The sequence below is a fragment of the Myotis myotis genome, unplaced genomic scaffold (assembly GCF_014108235.1).
Source record: "Myotis myotis isolate mMyoMyo1 unplaced genomic scaffold, mMyoMyo1.p scaffold_m19_p_2, whole genome shotgun sequence".
NCBI classification, from domain to species: domain Eukaryota; kingdom Metazoa; phylum Chordata; class Mammalia; order Chiroptera; family Vespertilionidae; genus Myotis; species Myotis myotis.
Genome location: NW_023416324.1, coordinates 176,727,019 through 176,749,953, shown reverse-complemented (window position 1 = coordinate 176,749,953; position 22,935 = coordinate 176,727,019). Strand labels below are relative to the sequence as shown.

The 22,935-nt window shown below is 48.2% G+C and overlaps 1 protein-coding gene and 1 long non-coding RNA gene across 2 annotated transcripts in view; both read left to right on the top strand.

Moving 5' to 3' along the window:
* Window positions 1-22,935, top strand: part of LOC118677384 — a 43,440-nt gene that overhangs the window by 5,438 nt on the left and 15,067 nt on the right. The window contains exon 2 of the long non-coding RNA XR_004974389.1: window positions 10,247-10,352. This is a non-coding gene — a long non-coding RNA (uncharacterized LOC118677384). The remainder of the gene's footprint in view (window positions 1-10,246; window positions 10,353-22,935) is intronic.
* On the top strand, window positions 7,189-8,681 carry SOX2 (SRY-box transcription factor 2). The gene has a single exon (XM_036352470.1). The coding sequence runs from the start codon at window positions 7,456-7,458 to the stop codon at window positions 8,419-8,421; it is 966 nt and encodes a 321-aa protein (XP_036208363.1). The 5' UTR covers window positions 7,189-7,455; the 3' UTR covers window positions 8,422-8,681.

Genomic DNA, 22,935 nt, shown 5'->3' with positions numbered 1-22,935 from the left:
TCATTACAGCCTATCGTGTCAATGATCTTCAAATTAAGGAGGGAGGGTGGGACGGGAAGGAAAAGGAGTGGGGAGAGCCTACAAAAAGGGAAGAAGGGTTGGAGGGGAGATAAAAGTCAGAGCCCCAGCTCGGAAAAAGCCTTTAAAGATTATCAGGCTAGTGATCTGAGAATTCCATTGGGATGGGTTTTGGAAGCCCAACTCCATTTGAGCCAGAGCTGGAAGGGGGTGCTCAGGGTGAGCAGAAGTGGGCCCCTGGGAAGGCAGGCTCCTCAGACATTTCTTTTGAGGCCAGAAGAGCTTTTGGGAGAGGGCTCCAGCTGTCAAGGGGAGGCCTTGAGGATGCCAGCCCGCCCAAGATGGGTGTACACTTTGATTTAGAGCACTTTCCAGGACGAGCCAGAGCTGCAAATCTTTTGAAAGGAGAAAGTGGGTAATAGTTTTGTGTAGGGCTGATGTGATTATAGGGTGATTTCTCCCCCCCCCACCCCCCCACCCAGTGGTTTGCTTTCAGCTTCCTTTCATGCAAACAGGTAAAAGAATATCTCCCTTTTCTTTTGATAATATTCCTGTCCCTTAAGCAGATCTAATTTATTTCGACAACTTGTTTTGGGGGATACCAAACACCTCTGCCTCTGAGGGAGTTGGCTTTTGTCACTTTCTATGAGTTTGTATCATGTCTGATTAAGCTTCTGATAAAGAAGACCAAATGCCATTGCTGCAGGTTGAAATGGCCAGGATTAGGGAAACACCATCTCCCTGTCTCGTGGATTGCCGGTGCCCAGAGTGTGTAGCCTGGCATGCACTGGGCTGTCATTCGTGCATCATTTAGGTTTGTTTTTCCCACAAAAGTTGACGTCACGACTAAATGAAATAATCACAGTTGGAGAATTTAAAACAATCATCTTTTTCCTAAAATGAGGGTAACAATCCTAGTCACTGGAAAACTGGGATTCTAAGGAAGCCCCTTCCTTTTGGTGTGATTAACTGCACAAGAGAGTGTGGTCAGTTGGGGAGATATGTATGAAGACTCCCAGGCAATGGTTTAGAGGTGTGAACCGGCCCATGGGTGTGTTGGGCCAGTTGCAGTTCCTGATGAATGTTTGCCCGGTCTTTGTTTTTCATTCCCTTCTCCTAATTTTTAAAACAAAAATCACAGGTTCTTTTATTATTATTTTTTTTTCCCAATGCAACAGAAAACCACTGGTGAAAATTTTGAAATATCAATGTTTTCAGGTTGTCTTTTTTAAAGGGAATTTCCATTTTAAATAATTAGATCACTTAATGGGCACACTATCGCCCCCCCCCCCCCCACGGACAACAGCTGCAGAGCAGAGGCAGAATTTTATGTTAAAGTAACTTGATAATTCAGAAATGAAATGAAATTGTGGAGAGTAAGTCCCCTTTTCCAGAAAACATTTGAGCTGGAATATAGGAAGGATGTGCATATATATGTAATGCTATAAGGAATATGATGGTTATTATATATAGCACTCAAGACATCTACAAGTGATTATAGATCACTTTTGTTGCTATAATTTGAAGAGGAAAATATATTTAGTTCTCTAACTGCCGGATTCTTTTAAAAATGTATTTATTTCATCAGTGGGAATTAGATGAAAGAGAATGAATATGAAAAGGAGTTGAATGCAGAGCAGCTCTGCATTCCTTAGGTTTCAAGGGTTCTTACAGCTCTTGAGTGAAATTATTTGGTGAAATTGGGTCTGGACTGAAATAGCATTTGTTATCGCCTTGTTCATTTGTTATGTGTAATACCACTTCCAGAAATTAAAGGCAAGGCACTGAAGGGACAGACAAGAAGAAAAAATATGATTAAGCAATTTTAAATTGCCAGTCTACCATGCCTCCATGTGCATGTCTATGCCTTAGTCAGTAAAGAGGGATAGAGATATATGCTTGTCTTCGTATCATCTAGAAACATTTCTTATAGTTCCTGTCAATAATCCTTCACCCTTCCAAAATCTGACAAGTTTGGCAATAGGAAGAAAATGAAGGAAATGTAGATGAAAGAGCTTCCATCATTTTGAAAATTGCTTTATAAAAACTGAAGTGTCCCCTCTGGGGTTCCCTGTGACGGATCTTTTACAGTTATCTAAAGCAAACGTAGTTCGATCCCAGTAAAATTCTATTCTAATTTTTGCTCTTACTTTCAATATCCTAACTTTTCCCAGTTTGTGTCTTAGCAATTATTTTTTGAAAATATGTAAACTATGTGATGCCTTCTTAAGGAAAAGAAATCCTCTAATACCCCCCCCCTTTTACCTCTATTTATCTGTGTTTGTTTCATAAATCTTGGAGAATCAAGTGTTGATCATTTTGGAAGTCTTGTGGCATGTTCCAATTTGGAGTGATTGAACTGTTTTTGCAATTTAATGGGGAAAAGGAAACATTTTAAAACATTGGGTTATACCGATCTCCTTACTCTGTAATTCTCAGTTTTCTTGTGTTAGGGGACAAGTATCAATCAAATCTCATCTTACCAGATTGCACCAGTATTGTCCTAAACACTGGGATTTCCCATTATTTTTGGCTTTTAAAATCAGGAAATTTTCTTGGATTTCCATACTTCTCTTTTTACTTGCCTCTGATTTACCACACTGGTTTGTTCTCCTTCACAGCAGAATGATCACTGCTGCCCTGGTCGCTTTCAGGGGAGGTAGTTGGAAGGTTAGGATCCGGAGGAAACGTAACAGAAAAGGGAGAGAGAGAAAAAAACAAAACAAAAACAAAACCTTGATTTGGCCAAATCTGGCTCCTAATACATTTAACCAGTTCCAGAATTAGAAAGCCTTTCTGTACATTTTCTTCTATTTTGCTCTCTTTTTTTCCCCTCACATAATGAAATTAAAACTTTTGGAGCCCACAGTTGACATTTTTCAGAAAATTGAGTTATCAAGGCAGTAATTATTTCACGGGGAGATAAAACTCTCATAGCCCTAACTGTCAAATAGGGCCCTTTTCAGATTTTAATTACAAAATAAAATCAGTCTGCTCTTCCTCAGAATGGTTTGTGAGTGGTTAAACAGAGCTTTCCCCCCCAATACTGGTGGTCGTCGTCAAACTCTGCTAATTAGCAATGCTGAGAAATTCCAGTTAACAAGGACATTCTCCGGGACTCTGCAGGTTCCCTGCCGTTTGCCTTCATTTCCATAAGAAGATTAAGAGAGGAGGGGAACACACTCAAATGCAGATGCAGAAAAGAAGCGGTTTTTTTTTAACAAGCATCATAATAGTAAGATGCTTGGCTAGTTCTCACCTAATTACTGCAAGTTAAACCTCTATTTGCCACTAAGAAGAAAAAATAAGTCTACAGTCCCCTATCCACAAAAGTGTTAGCTGGCTTCAGATATAATACTTGAGGAGGGATGAGGAGGAGTTCAGGAGAAAAATATCAATGCAAAAGATTTTTTTTAAATAAAATTGAGCTACATTTAATCAGTTAAGGATTTTTGGCTGGGGCCTATAGTAGAACAAAATCAACTCTGAAGAATAGCCCAGGATTCAGGCATTTTTATTCCTAATTTCTAGTCTTGCTCTAAAGTTTGCCGCTTTTCGCTGCCCACTCTTTTTAGATCAAGCACTTTCAATTTTCATAAATTGTGCCAATGGCAACATTTTGAATTTTGGAAGATGAAGCACCCTCGTCCAAGTCTTATCTTAATTCCCTAGTAGTCAATGGTATGTTGCTATTAGTACTGGAACCGTCTGTTATAAGCCTAAAACAGTACTGTTTCTATCATCAACTGTGATTGCTATAGTTATTATTATATTTAGGTGCTGGAGATAGTGCTGCATTGAAATAGAGTGGCCGGTGATCTGATTTTTTTAATGCATATGTTCTAAAAAAAAAAAAAGTCTAATGAGAAAATTATTTCTGCTATCACCATCTTCTTTAATCTTACTTTCATAGCACATTATTATGCATAAACACCAGCCACAGTTAGTTTATTGCCTTGATAAGTACTGCAGGCTTAATTAAAATAAAGCTGTAAATAAATGCAACCAATGATAACACAATTGTACTGTATTTCCATAGCTTATTTATATGATAAAAACAATTAGCAAAAGACCTAGCCATCCCCTTTAACCTCTTAAATGAATTATTATAGAATTCAGACACAAACATATGCATCTGAGAATGTATAAAAGCTTTTACATATTATCCCAAGGAAAAATCTGTGCTTCTTACTACTTACTACAGAGAGAGAGAGAGAGATTAACAACATTTGCTTCTATAACCATCTGTTATTAATATTTATTTTAATACATATACACCACCAATATCCACACCACTTCTTGGTTTTGTCTTCAAACTTAATTAGGCTCTTCCCCCCTAGTTTTTGGAATAATGTTACTAAGCACAGACCAACACATACACAATCATAAAATGAATGCTTGTTTTGCCCTTCGTGGTGTCTGGACAATCATAATTCATTCATATGTTGAATCTCATAATTTGTACCTCATTTTTCCATGGTTTAACCTCCCACTTATCTAGAGGTTATATACGTATGTTTCTAAGTTAAGCAAATTAAATCTGACTCTTATGATTTGGTTCCATAGCTTATATGATATGTTAACTTCTCTTTTGTTTAAATTACATGTAATTAATTTTATCTTCCTCCCATCCCCCTCCTGTTTTTTTTTTTTTTTCTTTTCTTTATTTCCAAACACCTTTTAAAGGTAAAAGCCATAGTCTTGGGAAAGCGAATCCACCAGTAGGGGGCGCACCAGCCACATCCCTGAAACCGAGACGCACTGAAAAGCCAGTCTCCAGATCCAGGAAACCTTTTCTCTTTTCCTAGTCTTCATGTCCGAGATTAGCTTAATATTACACCTCGAAAAAACAGAAGACATTGCTTTATTTTGAAGAGTGGCATATTTATGCGTTTCGAGAAGGCCTGTGTCTTCCTTCCCAGGTTCCCAAGAACCAAAAAACAAACAAACCATAACTTAAGAGGAAAAGGAGAACTACGGGAGGCGGGTGGGAGTAGGGGTTGATTGGAAATGATAATTTATTAGAACAAGTCTACTGCAGAATTCTGTTTCTCAACTCTTCTGAGCGAGCATACTTATCTTGAGTCTTACAAGAGCAGAAAAGCTTGGGACGGCAGAGATTGAAGACGTTAGCCTGGGGGTAAGGACGGTTTATGGGGAGGTTAGTGAGGAACAAAACAATGCAAAGTTTTGTAAAGATAATAAATGGAACGTGGCCGACAGATACTATTCAGTACATTTTCTTAGGGTGCGTAAGGGGGGATCAGGGGACGAGGGGGCGGAGAGGGTGTTACAGAAGAAAGAAAATAAGTAACCCCGATGGTTTAAGCCCTTTATAAAAAAAAAGAAATGGCATCGGGGATTTTTTTTCTCTCCCCCCCCCCCCTTTGTAGTCAAGTGCATTTTAGCCACAAAGATCCCAACAACAGAGTGGAAGGAAACTTAGACGGGGCTTTGTTTGACTCCGTGTAGCGACAACAAGAGAAACAAAACTACCTATTTGTAACGGACGTGCTGCCATTGCTCTCCGCATTGAGCGCCTACCTATTGAAATCTTTACGTCCGGACAATGGGAGAGCGGCTAAAATTACCCTCTTGGGTCCTGGGCGGGCAGGATTTCTGAGCCCCAACCCCCGCCCTCATCCCATCCGATTCCAGCCCTGGCCTGGCTGGGCTCCCCCATTTCCTAGTGCTGGCCGCCCTCTTCCTGCCCGCACTGCCTGCACCTGTGCCTGGCGAGCACCATCCAGCCTCCCAGACCTAGACCCCCCTCAGAGCTCAGCCTGCAGACCCGGGCGGACCGTCGGGGCAAGGCAATCACTTGGGGTGGGAATGCCAGGGCTGGTTCTGCCTGAGTCCTGGAAACTCTGCGTGGGAGGGAGTTGGTGTGTGCGGCCCAAATGCCACCTCCATGGAGCTGTGGCACGCCAGGAAGTTGAGCTAACGCTCCCCATAGCCTGCACTTCTGAGCGTCCTTCGGCTCAGCTCTTTCATCCCCAGCCTCCTTTTGAAACCGGCACAACTAAAATCCTTCTTTGGGGGCGGCTCAGCAGGAGGATGGGGAGAGAGAATGAGCATCCCCTTTGCACCGACTGAATGGAGCGCGGCTGTGGGAGATGTGGCTGGGGGAAGCTGACAAGCTGTGGTTTCCTGCGCCCGAGCTGAGCTGAGCTGAGCTGAGCAGAGCAGAGCAGAGCAGAGCAAGCAGAGCAGAGCAGAGCAGAGCAGGGCTGGGCAGGGCAGAGCGTGGTCGCGGCAGCTCACCCGGGGCCTGCCCAGCCTCAGCTCTGCACTCGGCCTCCTTGTCCGAGCAGGGTGGATTTTTAAAACAGAGCAAATGGCGTGGAAGCTAGGAGGGTTTTGAGGATAGAGCTTCCCGCCTCCTAACTTCTGGTCGGGACAGTGTGAGGAGGGGGTGAGCGAGCGCGGACAACTGTGGAGAAAAAGGGGCCCAGGGGAGAGCGAGGCTCGGGAGAAGCGCTGGAGGGGCTGGAGTTGGGGGGAGCGCGCGGAGGAGCGGGAGAACAATAACGCCAACTCCGGCGCTGCCTGTTTCCTGAAACACTAGTAGGACAGTCGCCCTGAACCACCCACTCTGCCCTGCCCCACCCCCACACCTTAGCGGCTTCTCGCGCCCCGTCCCCATTTCAGCAGCCGCACCAAAAAGTAAATCGGCATTAAGTTTAAAGGAAATCATCTCAGTCTTGGTGCTGTTTACCCACTTCCTTCGAAAAGGCGTGTGGTGTGACCTGTTGCTGCGAGAGGGGATACAAAGGTTTCTCAGTGGCTGCCAGGCTGGCTGTGGGAGCCGCCTCCCCCTCCCTCCATCCCCTCCCTCCTCCTCCTCCTCCCTCCTCCCCCCGCCTCCCCCGCGCGGCCCGCGGCGCGGCAGGCCCCGCCCCCTTTCATGCAAAACCCGGCGGCGAGGCCGCGCTCGAGTGGAGGAGCCGCCGCACGCTGATTGGTCGCTGGAAACCCATTTATTCCCTGACAGCCCCCATCACATGGATGGTTGTCTATTAACTTGTTCAAAAAAGTATCAGGAGTTGTCAAGGCAGAGAAGAGTGTTTGCAAAAGGGGGAAAGTAGTTTGCTGCCTCTTTAAGACTAGGGCTGAGAGAAAGAAGAGGAGAGAGAAAGAAAGGGAGAGAAGTTTGAGCCCCGGGCTTAAGCCTTTCCAAAAAATAATAACAATCATCGGCGGCGGCAGAATCGGCCAGAAGAGGAGGGAAGCGCTTTTTTTGATCCTGATTCCAGTTTGCCTCTCTCTCTTTTCTTCCCCCAAATTATTCTTCGTCTGATTTTCCTTGCGGAGCTCTGCGCTCCCGACACCCCCGCCCGCCTCCCCTCCTCTCCCCCCGCCCGCGGGCCCCCCAAAGTCCCGGCCGGGCCGAGGGTCGGCGGCCGCCGGCGGGCCGGGCCCGCGCACAGCGCCCGCATGTACAACATGATGGAGACAGAGCTGAAGCCGCCGGGCCCGCAGCAAACTTCGGGGGGCGGCGGCGGCGGCGGCGGCAACTCCACCGCGGCGGCGGCGGCGGGCGGCAACCAGAAGAACAGCCCGGACCGCGTCAAGCGGCCCATGAACGCCTTCATGGTGTGGTCCCGAGGGCAGCGGCGCAAGATGGCCCAGGAGAACCCCAAGATGCACAACTCGGAGATCAGCAAGCGCCTGGGCGCCGAGTGGAAACTTTTGTCGGAGACGGAGAAGCGGCCGTTCATTGACGAGGCCAAGCGGCTGCGAGCGCTGCACATGAAGGAGCACCCGGATTATAAATACCGGCCCCGGCGGAAAACCAAGACGCTCATGAAGAAGGATAAGTACACGCTGCCCGGCGGGCTGCTGGCCCCGGGCGGCAACAGCATGGCGAGCGGGGTCGGGGTGGGCGCCGGCCTGGGCGCGGGCGTGAACCAGCGCATGGACAGCTACGCGCACATGAACGGCTGGAGCAACGGCAGCTACAGCATGATGCAGGACCAGCTGGGCTACGCGCAGCACCCGGGCCTCAACGCGCACGGCGCGGCGCAGATGCAGCCCATGCACCGCTACGACGTGAGCGCCCTGCAGTACAACTCCATGACCAGCTCGCAGACCTACATGAACGGCTCGCCCACCTACAGCATGTCCTACTCGCAGCAGGGCACTCCCGGCATGGCGCTGGGCTCCATGGGCTCGGTGGTCAAGTCCGAGGCCAGTTCCAGCCCCCCCGTGGTTACCTCTTCCTCCCACTCCAGGGCGCCCTGCCAGGCCGGGGACCTCCGGGACATGATCAGCATGTACCTCCCCGGCGCCGAGGTGCCGGAGCCCGCCGCCCCCAGCAGACTTCACATGTCCCAGCACTACCAGAGCGGCCCGGTGCCCGGCACGGCCATTAACGGCACACTGCCCCTCTCGCACATGTGAGGGTCGTGTACGGTGAACTGGAAGGGGGGATTTTTTTCAAGGAGAAACGAGGGGGAAATGGGAGGAGAGTACGAAGCAGCGTGGAGGAAACACCTGGTATGCTCAAAACAAAAAGTTATCACCCACAGCAAATGACATCTGTCTGCAAAAGAGAACACCAATCCCAGCGACACTCACAAAAAAAGCCGCGACGCCGACAAGAAAACTTTTATGAGAGATCCTGGACTTCTTTTTGGGGGACTATTTTTGTACAGAGAAAACCGGAGGGGGGTGGGTGGGGAGGGCGAGGGGATGGACCTTGTATAGATCTGGAGGAAAGAAAACTACGCAAAACTTTTAAAAAGTTCTAGTGATACGGTAGGAGCTTTGCAGAAAGTTTGCAAAAGTCTTTACCAGTAATATTTAGAGCTAGTCTCCAAGCGACGGGAAAAAAATGTTTTAATATTTGCAAGCAACTTTTGTACAGTATTTATCGAGATAAACATGGCAATCAAAATGTCCATTGTTTATAAGCTGAGAATTTGCCAAAATTTTTCAAGGAGAGGCTTCTTGCTGAATTTTGATTCTGCAGCTGAAATTTAGGGCAGTTGCAGCCGTGAAAAGGAAACTATTCAGATTTGGACATTTTAATTGTTTAAAAATTGTACAAAAGGAAAAAAACAACAACTAGGATATGTACTGGTAAAACTATCTCCGCGGTCTTTAAAGGGGCAAAAGTTTTAGATTGTACTAAATTTTTTTTAACTTACTGTTAAAAGTAAAAATGGCCATGCAGGTTGACATCATTGGTAATTTATAATAGCTTTTGTTTCCCAACTTTCCATTTTGTTCAGATAAAAAACATGAAATTACTGTGTTTGAAATATTTTCTTATGGTTTGTAATATTTCTGTAAATTTGTTGTGATATTTTAAGGTCCCCCCCCCCTTTATTTTCCGTAGTTGTATTTTAAAGATTCGGCTCTGTATTATTTGAATCAGTCTGCCGAGAATCCATGTATATATTTGAACTAATACCATCCTTATAACAGGTACATTTTCAACTTAAGTTTTTACTCCATTATGCACAGTTTGAGATAAATAAATTTTTGAAATATGGACACTGAAATTATTCTTGAGTCTTTCATTTATTTGGTGAACACTGATTAGACATAACTCCTCAGGAAATTATATGCTGTGCTCAGCCAAGAAAGCAAAATACCTAAAACCTTGGTATTCTGTTCCAGTAGCTTGTGCTAATGTTAACATGTGGCTGGATGGTTGAGTAAGAACAGGAAAAAATTAAAATGCTCGTGTCATTTCTAAAATAGAAACTAAAGACATAGATTGTAAATTCGCCCCCTCCCTCCCTTTCTAAGCAGCATGATGGGGGACTTAAACTGATTTATGCCACTTGTTGCCAGATAGGAGTCCATTCTGAAATTTTTCGTGTAGTTTAGCAGATGGGGTATTGAGCCAAATCGGGACCAGGTTGGCTGGTTTTGTTTTCGTTTTCTTCACAGTACAATGGCCCTTTGGAAATGTGGTTATAGGGGAAAATGCTTCTTGTATCGGAATAATTGCAAACTAGACATGCAAAGTGCTCATCTGCTGGGTGGGTGTTTGGATTACTCCAGCCCTGCTATTGTCTGAGAGGAAACAAGTGGTTTGCTTTCTTTGTTCTTTGACTTCATAAACTTTCTCCTCTAACATTTTCCTGTTTAGGGGTGAGAGAAAGCGAAGAGTGTCTTGCAAAAATGCCTGACTTGCCACGGCTATTATTATCATTATTTATTTTATTTTTTCCTCTCTCTCTCCCTCCACGAATTCCATTTCTTAAATTGGCAGCGCGGGTCCAAGCCTGTAGCCCCAAATCGGATAAGCTCTGCAGCTGATAACAAGCAAAAGAGAGAAGCCAGGCAACAGACATAATAAAGAAGAAAACAACTCTGAGGTAGATATTTTACTTGTCCGATCTAATCACATGTGGAGATTATTATGCTTTTGATCTGTTAACCATGTTTTACTAGTAATAGAGAGGGAGGGGGAGGGGAAGGGGTGGAGAAACAAGATTGGATTTGTTGCTTTCTTTTGCCCTAGGAAAGGTAAAGAAAGACTATAGTTGTCCTCTGTGGGAGCAGAGAAGTTGGGGGATCGCTGTGGTCTTGGCCTTCGCGATGTTTCTGCCTCGCAACCGACTCGCGCTTTGGCGCAGCCGGAGAACCCTGCAAGACCGACTCCTGGACTTTCTTCTTTTATTTACTGCTTAACCTCGCTCAGCTTTCCCCGCCGACGGGGACCAGGAACCGAGAGTCAGGCAGGCGTTCTTAAAAGCGTGGGTTTGCTTCCCACACTTTCAATGGTTTTTTGTGTCACCTTGTTACAACTTCGGAGAAGCTGCAATCCGGCAGCACCTTCCAACCTTGAGTAGAGTCCCGGCTGCAACCACTGAGCTCATCCAGGGGGTTTGCACCGTCTCGTTTTCCCAGAAAGGATTTCTTAACTCGTGCTGTTGCTGTTAGTTCTGGGTTCAGCTGAGGATATCTTCATATTTTCTGTATTTTTATCTCATGTGGCTTGCTTTATTTTCAGGGCATATTGGTTTTTATTTATTCCTTTCTTATCCTCATTTTTAGGGTAATATTGTACTGGGAAAGGAGAATTATTATGCCAGTTCTCAATTCCAATTCTAAGCCAGGTATCTCCCCCCCCCCCCCTAATTAATGCAGAGACTCTAAAAGAATTTCCCCAGCCTGGCCAGCCATTGTAATGCATATATGGATTATTCACGTGGTAATGAGCACTTTCGACAGTTCTTGCTCACACGTTGGAATAAAAGAAACTTTGAATAAAGATCCCGATGATCTTGCTCTGGGGGGCTGGGGAGGATATTCCCGGAATTTGAGCCAATCGACTATCTAGAGTATATATATTTGAAAAATAGGGATATATTAAAAATATGTATTGGGGTTTAGAGTAATTGTACTGCACTAACCTCCCTTAAAAAAAAAAAAAAGAGCTCACAGAAGCAGACTAAAAAGAGCAACAACTTTTTGGCAAAAATTCTCAGGTTCAAATATTTTGCAAGAGGGAAGAGAGCAATGGTTGGGGAAGTTAAACTAGTTGTGAATGATTGCCACTCTCTGCATGAAACAAGAGAACCCCCATTCCCTCTCCTGTCCCTCCACAGTCCCTACCCAAATAAAAGCCAAAATATATTATTTGTAAATATAAATTTTTTTTTATAAACTGCACTTAAGAAAACTGATACATGTTTCATCGATCATTTGATTGGGTTAATTGGTTCCCCAAGATGTGTAGTTTCATGGCTAGATTAATATTCAACATATACTATTTTAATTATAACGTGATTCCCAAGAAGGGGGTCAATCCTTCAACTTGCTCAGAAGTGGTCATTTCATGATGCTAAAGTTGTTCAGTTCCTTCCTTGGGATATTATTCTGCTCACTAAATCCTTTTAATTTCCAGTCTAAGAGGGCGAATTTAATGTTTTGTTAACCTATAAACTGAATAGAAATGGGCAGAAGGATGAGATTATAGTTTGCTCCCCCTGCAATTTTTTCTCTGCCCCCAGCCCTCCCTCCATACTTTAAATCAAGAGCGTTAAAATATTTTGCTGAGCTATAGTAGATTAGCGAGGTTTCTTGCCAATGCTGGGAAGCTGGTATTACAGACGGTCCCAGGGGAAAATGGCTCACATTAACCACTAAATGAATATTTGACAAGGGCTCATTCGGAGGTATTATTACTATAAACGTGTCCCTACTGGACTTTTCAAGGGTCAAAGAGCAACGCTTCAATTAATTATTTAGTCTGCTAGTAGATTTGGTTGTAATAGCTGTACTTATTTCTAGAACCAACACATTCTTACAGTAGGAAATCTCAGGAGAATCTTCTCCATCAGCAGTGCCTTGAATTGAAATACACACAGAGCCCTGGCATTCTGTAGCTGACTTTTTCATAAATCCTTTTCTTGGGCTGGAGAGTGGGGGTATGGTCCCTTTGGCTATTTCATTTACTGTTTGGGGTTTAGAAGAAAGAATAAAAAAAAGAAACAAGTTATCTTAATTTCTACATGCCTGGCAAGGTCTTTTAGGACCTTGCAGTTTGGGAAGAGAGGGGAGGGGCTTTATTTATAAACTTTGCCTTTTCTAAGTAGATATGTCACAGGATTTCAGACTCAGGCAGGGTCTGAATTTAGAAAGGGGGCACATTACTGTTTACCAATACAATTTGGGTTTTTAAATGGAAGCTGAGTACTCTGAGTTCTAGTAGCCTCAGAGTAAATTGAGGTACAAGATAGGCCCTCCTCCCTTCCTTCCCACCTATTGGTCTGCACACTTCCAGGTGTAGTGGGGGAGTTGGGGGGGGGGGGCGGTGGGACTGAAGGAGACTGTTCTATTCCTGCGTGTCCTCCAGGGCCCTAGGTTAAATGGTAGGGGAATGATTCTGAGAGTAAGATTCCTTAACAATAATATAAGGTGAATGAATAAGAGATAAGCTGCAAGGGGGGGGGGGGGGGGTGATGGGATGCAGTAGTTACAAACCCAATTCATTCAGCTTTTCAGAACTTTTGTTGTGGGAGCTCCATTGACGGGATTTAAGCTGCCAGTTTTCTCACATTAAAAAGAACTGATCAGTGCCTCCGGGGGACAAGAACTACTGCTTAACTGCATAGTGATGGGGTCTTCATTCAGAACCATTACAAGAAGAAAATTAAACAGCGCCTTTGTGCACACAAGGTTTACTTTCCAACTGCTAACAGTCTATAGCTAACTGCTCTGAGATGGAAGTTTGACTGTGGTTTGTCACCTGCTAGTTGGCACTGCTTATTTATTTGTTTGTTGTAATTAAAAGAGCTTTTTATATCCCTGCCCCCCCCACCTTTATTTTTTGCTCTTGGAGAACTTTTCAAAACAGGTCCCCATATTTGGCTTTGTGGAAACCATTTCCTTTGCCCTGAGCTTTGGCAAAGACTTGAGTTAACCTTCTCCAGTACTCCTCCCACCCCCCATTATTGCCTTAAAATATTTTGCATCTCACTGTGTGTTATGCTGACTTTTCTTGCTTTCAAAACAAAAGCTGCTTTTCAGGATGGCACTAGTGAGGTTTGGGATGGGGGGTTGAATTCTTTTCTTTTTCTTCTTTTTTTTTTTTCTTTTTGACTAAAGTTGGAAGATGTCTGGGTGGATTTCCTTTGGGACCTCATCTATGAAGTGGATCCCTCAAAAACAGGAGAAGGGGGAGAAACCTATGACCTTTACTGTGGGAAATGTGACTAAAGTTTAAAGGGACACAGCCTCGGAGTTCTAGAGTAAGCAGCTAAGGAAGGAACTTTCCAAAGATTGAGAAATTGCCCAAACCAGAGAATTACTTTGGCGTCTTTCATAGTTATTTTCTATTAAAAACTTTCCTGGAAGCATGACCTCTGATATCACCCAGGGAGACTTATAACCTCTCCCCCTTCTCACGATGCTGTCCAGTTTTACAATCCTTGTTTTCGGATTTTGTTGTGCTTCCTGTGGCCTTTAGGAAATAATGGACTTGACTTTCTTATTTGGAGAGGAGACTTCTCTTTGGAAGGGTGGGTTATTAAGACAGGGCCAAGGTTTCCCACGGCAGAGCTCTCTTTCTGTATGCGGGTCTAGATGGATTTTATTTTTGGTGTAATGTTTTTGGTGTGACTTTTTTTATTTTATTTTTATTGATTCCTTGAACAGTGTACTCCCTTTCTCTTCAAAAGCAAATAGAAGGCCCTTTCCTTTCAGGATGCAAAGATGTTTTGCTGCTTGGGGACTTTTGGACTTGAGATGCTTGCTGTACTTTGCAAAGAAGTGTCAGTTGATTTAAAAGCTCCAAGGAGTCATTCGTGTCATTACTCTCGTCTGCCTGCATGCACAGAAGGAAATGTGCAGTATCAGTAAAGATTTCGGTTCTCCGAACTAGCATTTGCCTCCCTCCCTGGGCTTGGGTGCTGAGCTCAGTGAGCGCGCTGCCCCCCACCCGCCTGCCCCAGGAGTGCACCGCCCTGGGGAGTGCACCGCGCCCAGCGCCCGGAGCAAAAGCTCCTGCAGATGGAAGCTGAGGCGCTGAGGCGGGCAAGTGCGGGGGCCAAGGCGCTGACGTCACCGCGGCCCTGACCAAGGCCCCATGCGGCTCCCTGGGAATGTTTTGCGTAGGGCTCCAGCCTTCTCCTCCCGGACCCTCCCGGAAGGGCCGCATTTCCTCTTATCTCTGGCGGTCCCGCGTCGGGCGAGTCTGGAAAGTCACCCGAGCTATTGTGGGCCTTCAGCCCTCCAGAAGCCTCTACCTCCAGCACCCCAGCCCCAGCCTCCTCTGTGTTGACCTTGTGACTCTGAAGGCAGTTCTAGAACTCAGACTCCCCAAAGCAGGTGTTGTCCAACCTAAGTCCTGGATCCTCTTGCCTCGCCCCCCAGGCCTTTACTTTTAAGGGGTTGTTTGTCCCTCTTTGGAGCCGAGGCTCAACAGTAGCAATCCAGCTCCTAGGCACCAGAGGCCTGAGAATTGGGGTGGCTGGGCTCCCTGGGACTGAACCCCTGTGAATGTAGGATCAGGGCAGACAGAGGTGAGAGAAGGCAGACGCTTCACTTTCTCATTCGTAAAACAGGGATAATACCTATAATGCAGAAGATGAGTGCAAAGCCCCTGACAACATACAAGGTTTAGTGAATAGGTCTTACGTTTCTTACTGCCTAGTGTAGTTAGGTGATAGGGAAGGGAAGAGATTCTCACTGGAGACGCCAGAGATCAATACAGAAATCTGAGTCCTTCCTCTACTTTCTGGTCTTAGGTAGTGACATGAACCTCCTTCAGACCACTCTTCTTCCTTTCCCAGTGCCCTTCCTGGCGTAGGGTTTGCCGAGGAAGTTATCCTGCAAACTTGCCACCCCCTGGGCATCTTCCTGGAGGGAGGGATGCCGGCATTCCAGGCAGGAGCAGCCCCCACCCACCGAAAGCAGAAAAATAATTACTGTATTAAAAGGAGCGGTGAATTCTTCCCGCGGGTTCTTATCGCTGGCGGCCAGGCCAGAAGCGGGACTGCGCCCCCACCCCCACCTCGTGACGTCAGGGTCTACAGGGCCTCGGGGATAAAGTAATTCGTTTGAGCGTTCCAGAAAGGGCAATCCGAACACTTGCAGGGCGAGGCCAGTAGAGCCGGTCTCCATCCCCCCCCCCCCCCCCCCCCCCCCCCCCCCCCCCGCCTCCCGCCTCCGCCCGCGAGGCTGCGGAGGCGCTCGCCCCCCAGAGCATAACCAAACCCACATCTTCAGTGCGCGCACATTCGCGCACAAACACCCATCGCCATGGCGCCTGCGCTCCCAGGCGGGCCCTTCTTCCATGGATATATTTAAAATTACCTGATGTGCTAGCTAGCGTTTGTTGTCGAGTCTGAACGAGTTGTTTTTGTTTGTTTTGTTTTGCGACGCTGAACAAGTCCCACCGAAAGCCTTTAGGAAGTACACCGTAGCTTGATTGAATTTGGCCCTGCAGAAGTTTCAACGGCGGATTAAGAATTGGACTTCCAAGAGTTTTCTGTTTCTGATATGGAGTCATGGTTAGGACAGTTGCTTCTGGCTTAGCCCTTTCCATTTTCTCTACCCACCCCCCCCCACACACACACACACTCCTAATAATTTGTATAGCTTTTCATAATCTTTTTTAGGATTGGGTCCCAGGGAGTTCTCTCAACTCCCTGGAACCACGATTTAAACTTTAGATAAGAAGATAGACAATTGGTCCATGGGCTCTGTAAAAGGGATGGAATTATTTGGTGGTGGAAAGCGCCTCGGTATTTGTAGCAGGTGCGCTTCCAGGTTTTCTTTACAGAAATTTAACTCACTGCATACCCATCCAGGGGTAGGGGTCTTGGGAACGAGGCCTTCCATCCTGATAGTGGCCCCGGATCTAATAAACTAGTGGTTTCTGAGAATTAGCCAATATTTCACACGCAGTCAGTGTAGCATCAACTCACACCCAGGTCGACTTGACTATCACACTTCACAGCTCAAATCTGGGTTATTGCATAGCTTTACAATTTAGTAAGTCTGAAATGCTAAGTGGCAAAGCTGTGTTCTGCTCAAAGCCTTCTTCCCTTCCCTTTCCCCCTTCCTCCCACCTCCAAGGAAAAAAATCTTAGAACCAAGTTTCCCTTGTGAGAGTGTGTTTACCCCAACTTCTGTTAAACTACACTCGCACTCTCAGCTTTCTACACACTCTCGTCAGCCTTGTGAAATGGTGCAAAACACATCTTGGAAGCTAAGATGGCAAAACAAACCTGAACATATGGAGGAAGACTTCGTTGTTGGGAAATGTGTTTAAATGTTTAGCTCACACTTCAGCCTCCATGCCTCCCTTACCACCATCTCTTGCTTTGCTTTGCTCATTGGAGGGGGGGGGGGGGGCTAGGGGGGAGGGGAGGGAGTCCTGGCTCTCGGGTACCCCACCTCTATTAGCAAGCTGTTTCACCAGCATAAATTATGAGTGCATTTCAAACCAGCCCTCTGATAGATGAATCAGGGGCTTTCCTCTTTTGCCTGTCTCTGCTGTCATTAACATTGAAACTTCTCTCTCCTTCTCTCTGAGCCCTGCTGCAGTGTCTCTCTACAAACTTACTATCCCTGAGTAAACTATGGAGGTATGTTTTCAATAGGAAAACATCAGGTAATCTTTTTTTTTTTTTCCCAAGAACCCTCACAAGTTAAGGATACAAAATATTTCATGGTTAGTCATGTGAGCTTCCAAATTAGCTGCATATAAAGTATTTTAAGATTTTTTTTTTTTTGGCTGTCACTGTCTGGCAATACTCATTTGTGTGTGTGTGTGTGAGAGAGTGAGTGTGTGTGTGTGTTGGTTTGAAAAGCAGGAAGAAATGTAATGAATTGAGTGCTGTCAGAGATGTCTTCTGTTTGAACAATCTGCGATGGGCTGAATGGCAGGGACTCCCTCATCCAGTGCAGGTGCAGTAGAGCTGGGGAAGGGGGGAGGGGGGCTCCCTCTGTTCAGTCAAAAAGCACCATTCTCCACAATAGACCACACACTGACAGCCAGCGTGACATCAACTCACACTTTCATACCCCCCCCCCCCCCATCCATAGTTCTGAGTTCACAAAGTGGCCATACAGTAGCCTTGGTTAGGTTCCTTTAATGAACATTTTGTGGCTCCTACGACCAACATTGAGATCTGCTGAGCCCTGGGAGGAACAACTAGATTTTTGATCATGAGCTCCCAATCACAATGTATAACTATACATATTTAAAGTGAATCTGGTCCCTCCACTCTCTCCCCATACAGACCCCAGATGATCTGAAAACTTTGAGGTAAAAGTTCCTCTAAGACTCACTTGGGTTCCAAGGCAGCATTTTCTCATGTCCCGGGAGAGTCCAAACAGGAAAGGAGAGAAGGAACAAATTCATGAATTTACTTACACTTAAAAGGACGTCTAGTATTTTATTATGCTGCGTGAGAGGCTTAATCCTGTAAATGAACAGACATTAATCTTGTGGAGTGGGTTCTGTCCCCTTTTGAATCGGTCTTACCGGGGAGAGGGGTGGGAGGCAGAGAAGGGGGTTAGGAAAGGCAGGAACTATTTTAAAAACTGGACAAAGATGCGACCACACTTTGGCTGCCCCACCGCGGCCAGGGCCGGACCTTCCGAAGATTTCATTTTACATTTGTTTAAACTCCGGCCTGGTTGCCTCCGTTTTAAATGGAATTATTCATAGGAGGGAACGGTACCAGGGAAACTATTCTAGTCAATTCTTTCCCCCTCCTCCCCTCACCCCAGGTCCCACCCTCACCCGCCACCCCAGCCCGGCCCTACTCCTCTCCGCCCCCACCCCCTTTGCCGCTTCTCAGTCTGAGATCTGAACCTTCAGTAGAAATGGGGAGGAGCGAGGAAAAGGCCGCGGGCAAAGACGGCTCCCCGGCGCTGCCCCCGCGGCGAGCTCGCCACGGCCCTGCTGCCACTGGTTGTTTCTCTCTGAGCCGGTACTTGCTGGAGCTCGTGCCAAGGAAAATTGCTCCCTGTTTGCTTATTTCAAAAAAAAAAAAAAAAAGTAACTATACATTTTTCATCGCGGCAACAAAATATCAACTTTCTAGCCTTCGGAGCGAAATCGTTGTTGATCATTCGCCTAAACATGGGCCTGCGAGTGGGGGGTGGGGTGGGAATGGGGAGACCTCCCAGAGCAGCGGCCACAGATGCCTCCTGCACCCCGGGGTGGAGGCCCTGAGAGCGGGGTCTGGCAGGGCAGGGGGATTTGGTGTGCGGGCCGAATGAGGGCCACGGTGTTTAAAACCTCAAACAAGCACAGGAAGAGATGGATCTTAGCATATCCGCGGAGCCCTTTGCTTGCGACTGCGAATTGCCGGGTGGCCTCCCTGAGTATGCCTGCGGCGCCTACTAAAGCCTGGGCCTAGGGCTAGGGCGAGAGGCGCCGCCCTCCCCTCGACCCGCTGCTACTTGATAGCTGCCTCGTCTTCCGGCAGGTACACACCCACAATTAATCTCTCTTATTAAAGCCTCCATTCTGTACCCAAGGGGCGACTCAAACCTATTTAGATTTCCTTGGTTGGCTGCACAAATTTAAGTGGGCAAAGAGTTATAAACCTAATAACAGAGGGCGAGAGAGAGGGATTTGAGTCGAGAAGAGCTGGGACTCACTAGGGGTGTAAGGATGCCTTTCCCGCCCCAGACACCCGCCTCGGGGTGCGCTCCAGGCTCGGGAACAGGCAGGGACCCTCCCGCGCGCGCGCCGCACGCCACCTCTGTCCACACCTCCTCCCCGGCCCTGCCGCTCCCAGGTGCCCTCGCAGGGAGCGCCGGGTTTCTGGTAAACCCCTCCCCGAGAGGCGGAATTCTCAGAGCATCCCAAACCAGGGGATTTCCAGGGACCCGGCGAAGGTTGGCATTGTTGGCGATTAATTGAGAATAATTAACACTGGAGACCGTTAATCACCACGTTGCTGCTCCCGTCCTCCTTTCGGGGCTGCGGCGCCTGCCTCCCTCGCTCGGGCTGCCGGCGCGGGTGGGTTCGCTGGTGAAAGTGAAGACGTCGCGGTAGCTGTCACCCAGTTCGGCTGTACTTTTTTGAAAACGCTCGCATATTGTTTGATTACTAATTTGAGTTAATATGATCTTTATGGCAACATCACAGTGGATAATTGGCCTTTTTTCCCGAACAACAATGTAAATCACAATCGCTTTATTATTTAATAACGTCAAACGCTTCGTTGGATTGGCCCCGACCGGGAAGACCTTTTCTTTCTAGACAGTGTTGTGGAGGAAGAACAATGAAGATCTAATTGTGGAGATTTCATAAGTTGGCTCCCGTAAATGAACAGCTTCGATAGGGAAGTTGCAGCAGATGTGGGCACTGCTCGCCGAAGAAACCTACCCCCACCCTCCCACACGCAGCCCAAACACTCGATGGGAGGTTTTTTGTGGTGGTGGTGGTGGTGGTGGTGGTGGTGGTGGTCCTCAGATCCTAGCAACCACCTCAATCTCCCGGCAGCAATTAGAGCGTTTATAGGGCTTGCTCGTCAGCCCTTTCTATTGCCGGTTTAGCATGAAGGCTTGGAGTCCGCGCACCAAATTAAGCGCAGCTCCCAGAGCCACAACTACTAACGCGCCCCTCCGGTCCCTGTGGTTACTGGGCATGGAGTGCCTCGGCCTGGGACTCTCAAAAAGTGTTCTTTTGTTTTGATTTGACTTTTAAAACGGAGTCACCCACGCAGTGCCTGGGCATATACTTGTTTCAGGCAGTTTTGCAAGGGACCCGAGCCATGATTTTGCAAATGCCTGGAAGAGCAGAGGAAACCTAGAGACCCCCAAATGCAGACGACCACGCTTGGAGGGGATGGGCCACCACTGAGCGAATGAGGTTTGTCCCCAAAGCCCTCCATCCTAACGGTTTCTTATCGAGGCTCTGGCTGTCGCTGGGGGACGGCTGTCCCTGAAACCCTAAGATTCGGAGTCCTTTGCAAATGCATCCCCGCCATTTGGAATTCGGGTCAAGGAGAGGGAGGCGGCCTTTCGAAGGCACAGGCACCATCCGCTGCCCCCCACCTCTCGCTTCTAAGACAAACAGGAGGTGCGAAATGCTTCGCCTGCACACGCGCCCTCGGGGCCCCTCTCCCCTCACCCCGAGCGCGCGCCGATGGCGCCGCTGCCTTCCGCTGGGGTGGGCACGTCCCCCCTCTCTCTTCCCAGCTGTGTTTTCAAACCATCGCCCCGACGGTTCTAGAGTCATGTTCACATGTTCGGTCACCTTCCAACTTCTTTCCGGTCCACTCTCTCCCTTTTGGGGAACCTGAAAAGGGACAAGGAGAAAAGAGTAGAGGAGTTGTGAGAAGGCGGTGGATTTTCCAAACTTGCCCCCGTCCCCACCTCCACCCCCGGTGAAAGTGTATTTTACCAAAGGAGCGCCCTGGGAAACTCCCGAGCAGGAGTAGGGCGCAGTGTTATTCTTCTCCCAGGGCCGGCCGGCCTCCCCGCCCCCGCTGGACAATGCGCGCTTTGAGGCTCGGTGGCCTGCAGGCAGCGGGAGACCAGGGCACTGGGCGGCTTCCCTCCGAGGGGCCCGCAGCTGGAAGGGGGGGAGGGGGCGCCGGGCTGGCAACAGAGCTGGGGAAGCGGGCTGCGCGGGAAGAAAAACCGTAGAAGTACAATTTTCCGCCCCCCTGCCCTCCACGGTCAGGCCAGCAGGGCCTGGGGCCTGGGCGGCAGGAAAGGGGGATGTGCGAGATTTTGCGTTGGCTTGCTTTCTGAGACCCCGCCCCTCCCCCCAACCCAAACATTTTATTTCAACACAGAATTCTGCCTTCTAGATTGCCCAGCCCCCTAGCCCTCCACCAGAGACCAGCTGCCCAAGAGGGATAATATCTCAACCCTGGGCCCCGCCAGTATTCTCAACGCCACCCCCCACTCCCGCCTTCGAGGTGCCAGGCTACAGGACGAGTCCCCTAGGCACTCTGGGACAGTACTTTCTAGTTTATTGGTTTTGTTTTGTGTGTGTGTGTGTGTGTTTTTCCCCCCAAAGAACACCACCGCCCTCCCCCCCTCCAGGCAGCCTCTAGGATAGGACCTTTGAGACCCGCAGACGCCCTCGGAGGGTTCCCATCTCGGTGGAAGGATGGGTCTGCTGTTTTCAAACGTACACCAGACGGAGCGTCAGAGCCACGTGCTGTGCCTTCGAAAGGCCGCCGCGAGCCCTGGCTTTCAGAGCCGCGGAAGCCGGGGCCGGCGTGGAGGGGACGATGCAGCCGCCGACTGGCGTCCGGGCCCGCGCCGCAGGGCTGGCTGCTGCAGCGAGTGAAACGAATGATCTGGAGCGTGTTTGATCTGCGGCCCCGTCGTCAGCCCGGGCTTTATTTGTTTGTTTGTAATCTCATATTTAGCGGGCTGCGACGGCGGCAGCCGGAGAGGAAGGCCGGGAGGAGGAGGGGGCTGCGCGGTGACCACACCCCTTCCTAATGAGGGCTTTCCATCTGTGCGCCTCCGGCACAGAGCGCCCTCCTTTTCCCGTCCTGCGCAGCGCAGCCGCCTCCGCTCTGGGTGGAAATGGAAAAGCTCGCGGTAGGAGCAGAAAATTGGTCTATTGATACATTCGCTCCGAGTGTTGATCTTGGCATCCCGGGCAGTGGGTTCTTTCTCCCCCGCCCCCAAAGGGGTGCACACAAGGATGGCTCCGGGATCGCGGACACCCAGGCCGGCAGCAGCCAGAAACAGCCCTGCCTGTACCCCTTCCCCGCCCCCAGTTGTCCGACCTCCACGGCTCTTTCTTTTTACCCAACACCAGCTTTTTTTCTCTCTCTGTCCAGGTGAGGACAGTGAGGGGCAGGGTCGTCTTAGCCAGGGGGGTCGGGGGAGAGGGATGTAACCCCCAACGAATGAACCAAAAGTGAAAGTTTCCAACGATCCTGTTCAAGAAAAATGCAACCCATCCTGCACCGAGGCAGAGCGCCGGCCCGAGCGTGTGCACGCAGGGCGAGAAACGGAGCGTGCGAGGCGGTGCCGGTGGTCTGAGTCGGTGAGAAGTTGTGGCAGGCAGTGAAGTTTTGGAAGAGTCCTCGACAGACAACCAGAGGCGGGTTTCAGCGGCTTCTAACCTGGTTTCCTGTACATTTTGTGGTGGTGATTCTGTTCGGGGAAAACTGGAGAAACAGACTTACAATTACTCACCTCCCTCTCCCCCCCACCCCCCCACCCTCCTAACCTCGCCCTGCGCACGAGGGTGTGGGCTCCGGTTTGAGCTCCAAAATAGCTTGCTTGTCAATTGCGAGCTGTAGGTATATCAAAGTGAGCTGTCCCGAGCAACTCTTGTCTAGAAGCTGGGAAGCAGCTTGAGCAGCTCCCTTTAATGATGATTTGTAGCTCGGCGAGGGGCACGGACAGCAAACACCCCGCAGGTGTGTGCCGTTACACCGCCATCCGGACTTGAATGTAGATTACTCTGCCGATCGTTTGATCGGCCCTTTGAAACCCTTTACAATT